At 36.1% G+C, this 8,560-nt stretch overlaps 1 protein-coding gene across 5 annotated transcripts in view; it reads right to left on the reverse strand.

Annotated features, from left to right (window-relative positions):
* Nucleotides 1-8,560, reverse strand: part of ccser1 (coiled-coil serine-rich protein 1) — a 133,336-nt gene that overhangs the window by 108,689 nt on the left and 16,087 nt on the right. For all 5 annotated transcript variants that reach the window (XM_032515427.1, XM_032515428.1, XM_032515429.1 and 2 more), the window contains exon 5: nucleotides 1,804-1,894. In XM_032515427.1, the coding sequence (XP_032371318.1) occupies nucleotides 1,804-1,894 (91 nt within the window). The remainder of the gene's footprint in view (nucleotides 1-1,803; nucleotides 1,895-8,560) is intronic.

The following is an 8,560-nucleotide window of genomic DNA, read 5'->3' on the forward strand; positions in this document are numbered from 1 at the left end:
GTCTGTCTGTCTGTCTGTCTGTCTGTCTGTCTGTCTGTCTGAATATATGTGTGCTGGTGCAAATTTCACTGTGTGGAAGAACCTTACTATCCCAAGACCATTATAAAGTCTTAGTCCCTTGACTTTATGAAAACACTTCATCTAGCATTTCATTTCATGCTACAGTGTATGTGGGGGTTTGTGTGTTCAATTCAAACACAGCATCCCTCCCAAAACTTTCCAACCCACATAAGCACAGGAAATTCAGTTTATAAAAGGCAGAAGCTTCTGTTGTAATCTCTTCTTCACAGTGCTGCAGAGCAGTTTACTTATTTTACTACTTTCTTTGACTGAAACTGTAATATTCTTAGTGTCCATCTGGGACTTAAATGTAGCCTAGAGAAAGATGATAGAATCTAACCTCACATTTATATATAGTTTGACATCTGTTAGATAAGAGTCAAAGCCAGACGTGCTCAAACACATGAGAGTCAAGCTGAGGGTAAATGTTAAACCAGTTGAGTCATTACATGCTCAGCCAAACACCAACTGTCTCAAGTGGATGTATTCATTTTGTGTCTTTGCAGTTTGATGTTTGTAAATATGAAGCAAACATTTGCTAACCAAAAAATAATCAATGTATTTGCAAAAGGCTTGCAATTTTGCGGCATAATGCTCCTGCAGGAAAACATTAAAAAAAGAATAGTGCTTGCAAAACATTTGACATTTTATTCTCTTTACATTAATTTATTGTTCGTTCATCTTTAGAGTGTCTTGTGCTTTTTCCTCTATCCCTTGCTGCTGCAACAGTGTGAATTTCACAGTTGTGGGACTAATAAAGAATCTTGAATCTTGAAATGCATGAAATCATTTCACTTTACTTCGTCTACTCACAGCAAAATAGCAAATTCCTTCTTGAGACATGAATATGTTTGGAATTCACATATGAATTTGTAAAGAAAGAAATAATTAGTGTTGTGGTTATAGCCACCCATCACACTTATGAAATATAATAGTTTCCTTATGTGTTATATGAAAGGAGATTGGGGTTCCTGTGTTTGGCACGGTGGCAGAGCACAGGCAATAATTCTCCACTGACAGTCACCTGTCAACCATGAGGCATGTCAGGAGGAGTGTGACTAAAATGCCGAAAAAACAAAGGAGATAAATCACTGTATATGATGCAGTTACATCAAAGTCATAGCACATGTTAAAAGAACCAGGGAGAGTAAGGTTTCATGTTTTAATGTGATGGAGTAGAGTGAAGAGAAAGAGAGCGAGAGAGAGAGAGAGATAAAGCAAAAAAGGGGTTAGGAGAGGAAAAGCGAATAAGAGGGAAAAAAGAATCAGTGATGATGAAGAAATATGAACAGATGTTCTTGCTTAGAGAGAGTGTAAGAGGAAAGGCAATAGTTTGTATGTGACAGATTTTCTCTTATGTTTTGAATTTCTTTTTTTCTTTTTCTTTTGCAAGAACCCTTAGCTTATTTCCAGAGGAACAGCTGCACAATGATTTTGGAGAATTGTTTTTTATTTAAGATAAAAAAATAAAAAGTAAGAGAACTTGTTTTGACCCGGCTGTGGATAGTGGTGATGATCATGCATTTGATTTTAACCCTATACCAACAGTATTGTAGTAACTGTAAAGTGAGCAGTAATGCATAAATATGTGAACAGACGCTTGCTTGATAGAGTTAAACGTGATAGAGTTAAACATGAAAAAGTGAGCCACACACTTGCCATAAACACTTCTGTGTAGAGATGCAGATCTTGTGTAAAACATAAATGAAGAAAAAAAAAAATATTATATGTATTATATATTACCATGTCGATGTCGCTGATCATCAGAAAGGTCCAGGTCTAACATTAGATCATCTTCATCCAGCTCTGAAGAACCCAGGTTGTTTAAAACATCCTGAAGAGAAAAAGAAAAACTCCAAAACTTAAAATAAACCATGAAAATATGCATTTCAAAAAATGATGATGTATTATAATATTCATAATAACATGATTAATGTAGGTTCCTCATAGAGAAAGAAAAACTGTAAAATGTAAATGTTGGTCTGAACTAGTTACTAGAACAGTGTTAATACATTTTTAGCTAGACACTCAAACCCTGAGGGTGAAAGACAAAAAAATAGAAATTAAAAACAAGAATAAGATATGCCAACATTGAAGCAAACTATTACATAAATGTTTTGTTTTTTTATAAAAGCAATCCAGGTGGCTCAAAACATTCAGAAAAAAAGATTCCCAAACCAGAAAAGCACTACGACATAGTTGATGTTATTAGGGAATGGGATTTCCTTCACTTTGCCTGCACGTAACAAGATATTTAGTCCCTCATCACTGCAGCCAAGCTCATGAAAACATATTGCTACTCCTGCTATGTGGGCATAATTACGGTTCAGTTTGAGAAAGCAATGCATGTGCCAAATCAGGCTGTAGGTTTGTGTAACATCTGTCAGCATCCCCCATGCTTCACAAGCAACAAATACCTACTGAACAAGAAACACAATATTTCTCTCTTCTCTCTCCATCACAAAGAGAGGCAGCCCATTACTTAGTCATTTTTATTAACAATCCAAACTTTCAAAAGCATTTGTCTCATGACATTAACTTGATTTAGTGGGCTCTAACAATCTGTGCCATCCTAACACTAACAACATTTTTCCATCTACCTTATGGAGAACTCCAGCAATAATAATACGTCAAAATGCAATAAAAACCCATGTTTCACAAAGCTCCCCCCACCTTGGGTGGCACTGCATTATCAACAGTATCCCTAGTTTTAATATTTCTTGAGAAATCTTTAGATGTTACAAATTACAGATGTGTTTTTTTTCCCCCAATCCCTTATCTATCAAATAAGCTACACCCCGCCCACACTCATACAGTGTGTCATGAATCACCACATTGCTCTCCATAAAATCTTCACTTGTAATCTTTCAGTAAATGCTCCGATGTTCTTGGTATTATTCTGAGATTATGATGATGTCAGATGCTATTTTTGGTTGAGTTGCTTTTTAAAAGTCAATGCTGCCATCTGATGGTCATTGAAGAAAATCCCACTGCAGAACAGAACCGGTTTCTAACATAATAAAGAGTAGCAAATAAATTGATTAAAACACAACATACACTTGTATAAGAGAGTGTGCTTTTGTAGCTCCATATAAATAATTGCAGTAGGGAACTAAATTGGTAAAAAAAGGACTTGCTTGAGTATGTTTACTTAATAACACGCGCACATCCACATGAAGTAAATAACTCTTAACTGCCAACATGGGCTTCCCTGGCATACTCTCACAATCGGCAGGGTCTTTCCAATTACTCTGGACCTTAAAGGACATGGCAATACAATAATAATAATATTATTTGCAGATAATTCTTCATGTTTGATTTAAACAGCATACCATGTAGGTGCATTACAAGATCTTAGAAAATACCAGTAATAATGAGCACCACAACGTTGTTTTTGATCTCTTACAGTACACTAAAAACCTGATGCATCAAAACTCAGCAGTTTGATAATCTCACAATGCCAAAATAATTATTATTATTCAGTATGAGTAGTGATTGGACCTGGTTCTGAATACATTTTATTACCTTAAAACAACCCTTTAGAGCAGATTTTCAAAATGGAAATAAGTGGGTGATGCTAACTACATGCTTCCAGAGCACTTAATATTGGTAGAAAGATCTTGTTTGAACTTCTGTGCACTTAAAAAAGGAAAAAAACATAAACCAAAGCAAATAGAAGGAGCCGGTCTCATGGAGTATCACAGATGCAGATGGATACGAAACGCCATTAACCAACTCTGTTCAGCTCCCATCCCTGTTGTTTGGACATAAACAACTTTACAGCCACACTCTGTATTGATCTCCTCACATCTGACTACAAAAGCCTCAATGCTCAGTGACATGGCTAACTATTCAACCACACCTCTGTGCATGTTTGTTTGCGTGTGTGCGTGCGTGCGTGCGTGCGTAAGTGCGTATTTAACGTCAGAATAGGACCAGAATGCATTTGAGCGTAATGCAATTGAACAGAAGAACTCATTTCAGGCATTACAGCTAATTGCTAAAGGTATTGGAAAAGAAATGAAGACCCATACCGTGTGATACTACTGCACACAGACTTCATTTGAAGCTAAATTACCCATTCTAATGTGCCCCTCTAACCACAGAAATGTATTAATATAATTTTACAACTCAGAGAATGTCACCTTTTTACCTCGCTTATGTGATTTGAGTGAGTGTAATTCCTGAGTTAATAGAGATAATATCAGATTCAGCTCTCATTAACAGATGGCTCCATCTTTTAACTGCCAAGCCGAATGACATCCAAAACAAGAATGAGAGGAAGCAAGAGGTTCTTTCTGTCCGTTAAAATCCACTGGTTGCAGTTCACACTCTGTGGAAATCACAAATACAGTCTATGAAAATTACATTTATTCAGTGCTCCGGGGTGATAAATGCATTAAGATCAAGTGAGAGAGATTTGGCTTTGCAGCCAGGTATTATGGCTTCGAGCGATGGAAAATATACAGAGTAACAAATGACTTTCATTCTGACTGAGCAGACGCTTCACAGCCAGTTGTGTTTACGATGTGCCGGAGGGACTAAAGGATTGAATGTCCAGTCAAATTGGAAATCTGTTTGTTGAATGTAAAGAAACAGATTTTTACCCATCCTGTCTCACTTACATCACCTGACATTTGTTATTTTTTATAAAAAAATCTACTCCTATCAATACAGAATAATCACTCATCCAAAAGCAAAATACATTTCCTACTCAACAAGCAATGCGATTTAAAATTTAAGAGAGACAAATGCTTAATCCCTGTGCGTTACACTGTGGACTTTGTTTGCAACAGAATCCATATTTTTCTCATGGCCATATTCATATTTGAGCTACAATTTTTTTTTTCAAGATTCCTCTCACGCATTGTCTGGAAACTTTATGACAATATGCAGTGACTGAGACGGTTGAGGTAGAACAGATAATCTGCAATATATATATATTCTGGACGTGAAAGGGTTTCTAGAAAATAAGTACTTGGAATGCATCTGTATGTCTATTGACCTTTTTATACAGCAGACATGTTGACGTATAGCAGAAATGCACAGGTGTAGTTACTAACATGTAACAACTTCACACTATTTGGTTGTTCTAGTTTCCAGGTCCTAGAAAAAAGCAGAATTTATAAATCCAGGATAACCGATTAAGCAAATTCTTAAAACTGTACAATCCTCCCAAATTATAGTCCAAGTTTACTGGACAACACAAATTGTCTGCTAAGAATGCCAATTTATTGAATCCTTTATTTTTAAAGAATACAAAAAATTCAAGGTGCATTGGTCCACTAAAGAAACACACATGTCCAGCACTTTATATATTGCCCAGAGGAACTAACTTCCTTTAAAAACACATTTGGCAACTTTATCAGCCATGACAACAACTATCATAATATATTCACCAAACTTCTAACAACAATATGTCTTTATACAGCAATATTACAGTAACAATGCCACATTTATATTTATAAAAAATAATGGTTACAACTTTAAATAACAGTACTTAAATGAACAGCAATTTGCACGTGTTGTTTTTTTAATGCAGGCAGATATTAAGGTAAAAGCACTGCTCAGTGAACAGAAAATGCTCCAGGATTAATAAATCCGGGGTATTAGCCTGGTCAGGAGCAGGCTAGCTGCACAGAAGAAATCTCCATGGTAACTCAGGTGCCTCTGCTTTTGTGAAACCGAGTCAAGGCTAAATTGAGCCAGGATAACGGGGAAATCCCAGCTTAATCCCTTATCTTGGTTTTGTGAAATAGCCCTTTTGTATTGTGCATGCTGAATCTGAGATATGGCTTAAGGTGTGGTCAGACCTGATCTTGCTTTGTTCAATTTGATTCAACTTTCACCCGTGGAAATTGTTAGGTTCCACAGATAAATAGAGAGAGGCGGTGGGATTGGGATTTGTATTCATATTCAGATTTTATAACTACATAACGGGGAAAAAAACACTAAAATAAACACAGAAATAAAGAAAGGGAAGTGTTTGAAAAGAAACCGTATAAATTAGTATCCTTGTGGACTGCTGTTTGCCTGGAGGCCAAGCTTACATACCTGCCCATTTCATATCCTGTCATGCCTTCTTTTGCAATACCATACAATTACATTTTGCCTGGCAACATTTGGTCTGAAAGCAACTTCACTGGAACACCACATCATTTGTTAAATGTTATTTGTTACACCTGTGCTTTATCTGCCATGACTAGTAAAATTACAACCATGAAAAGCGTATATTGTTGTCTTAACTACTAAACTACTGCTGATTAGAGCCTTAAATTTGGAAGTAGTAACATTAAAACGAGGAACTGGTTTTAGTTATGACTATACATTACCAGCTTACGATTACCTTGAATGAATAACTGACTGCACCAACATAACCAAAAAGCTATTTGCACATTGCTTTGGATAAAAAGAAGTTTCAGCGAATTAAAAGAAACATTTGTTTCTACAGCAGAGGTAGTCAATTCTAATCCTGGAGGCTGCGAGTCCTTCAGACTCTTGTTCCTCTCTAAAAGCTAATGAGCCCCTAATTCACTATCAACTCCATTCTTTCCAGGTACATTTACCGTTTCATTAGCCTCCACACTGTTCAATGACTTACAAAATAACACATTTAGAATATGAACAAAGTTAACATAACATAATCACCATGATATATTAAACACAAGTAGTTACAATAGGGTAACTATCATTATTATTATTATTATTATTATTATTATTATTATTATTATTAAACCTATTGAATGCAATATTATCAGTAATCTAGCAATAATATGAATGTATTAGTCATGAGATACAAATGCTTTTCATCAACCACTGCTTTTGGAGTCTACTGTGTGACCAGTTGGTATAAACCAACCTCGCCTCTGAGAAAATGATTTGAAATTTAATTTAATTTTATGTGTGTATGGAACTTGTTAGTGCTTTTATAAGATGTCTTTGGGCAAAGCCAATACCTACAATAAATATCTTTATTGTTTTTCCATTTCAAAGCCCAAACGTGTGGTTGTGGTAATTACAAATTCTGTCTGTAAGAGGAAGTGCCTCCTTATCTTTTCTATGATTAATACAAGTGTCACTTGTGATATCTAGCCTTTACAAGGCATAACTCAGACTGGTAGAGACAGCCTATGTCACAACCCACAAGCAAACTGCCAAGCAACCATTGATGTGCAGTCAAACAGTCAAACTAAAATGGATTGCAGTTGAACTATTATGCCATATATGCCAATCAAACTACAAGCAAAAGTTGTTTCTCTAAGATAAGAGAGAATGCCTAAAGTTGGTCTTTTTTGTCAACTGGAATTGAATGTAATCACTGTCGGCCTGCAAAAATATTATCACAGCTGTCATTGAGGAACCAACAGTGTATATGCTGGTAAAATAAATATCTTGCACATCCTAATGGGATATCAAAATAATTACAACTGGAATGAGAACACCAAGCAGCTCAAGCAAACACTGCCTTGCTTTGCTTCACAGAGGCACCTCACAGTTTATCTCTAAGAATTCAACCAATTAGTCATTTGTCACCACAAACCAAATCTTTATTTGCCTTGTGATGATTATTTTCTATCTGGGCTGTAGTGAAACAGCAACAATAAAGCAATACACCAAGCATACTGTTTTGTTTAGTTTAGTTTTGTGTGCTTTAGTCTGTCTCTGTTTTGCCCTGAACTGGTGCAATGTCCCACAGGCCTCCTTCACACAGAAACACCACAGTCAGCCACATTGCATGTTGTATATGCTTAAACGAGCAGACATTTTCTATTCCTTTTATTCATACCCTCAGCGGCTTAAGTTATTTACTTAGAAGAAGCTGTCTCAGGTATGTCGGCCCGACTTTTTCATAAGCTTTATAAATGCCCTCTGCTAACCAACAAACTTTTATCAAACTAGAAGAGGGAGAAAAAGTGGTGGTACATAATTTAATATACACTCCAAGACTCCTGCTCTTTCTGCACAACTTAGGCCCCTGAAGGGCCCTTTATAGAACGGAGGAAAGAAAGGAAGAGATAAGTCCACATTTGTTAAAGTGTGTGCCTTCTGTAGTTGTCAGAAGCAAATGCAGTCTGTAAAGTACGTACCAATGTACTGTGTACATCCCTGCCCGTTTTAATCTCTTAGTAAAAGCCTATAGTCCCTGGTAAAATAAATGGGATTGACTTAAACAAACTAGCTTTCCTCCCACAGAGCTTTCTTGTGTGTTGTAAGAAAAACAACCCATACACAATAATAGCTATAGCCTTTCCCCAGAAACAAATGTGGATCTAGCCACAGTATGCATCAACAAAGACGTGTGCTGTGTTTGTTAGACAAACAAAGCTAAAAAACAGGAAATAATGCTTAAATCCTACATATGACAGAAGTTTTTCAAAGTATTTCATCCATTCACACTCATACGAAACATAACTTCTGGGCTTTGCTTTGAATAGCTTTAAATCCTAAAATTTCCTTCAGGATGAATAAAGTATATATCTATCTATCTATCTATCTATCT

The sequence above is a fragment of the Etheostoma spectabile genome, chromosome 5 (assembly GCF_008692095.1).
Source record: "Etheostoma spectabile isolate EspeVRDwgs_2016 chromosome 5, UIUC_Espe_1.0, whole genome shotgun sequence".
NCBI classification, from domain to species: Eukaryota; Metazoa; Chordata; class Actinopteri; order Perciformes; family Percidae; genus Etheostoma; species Etheostoma spectabile.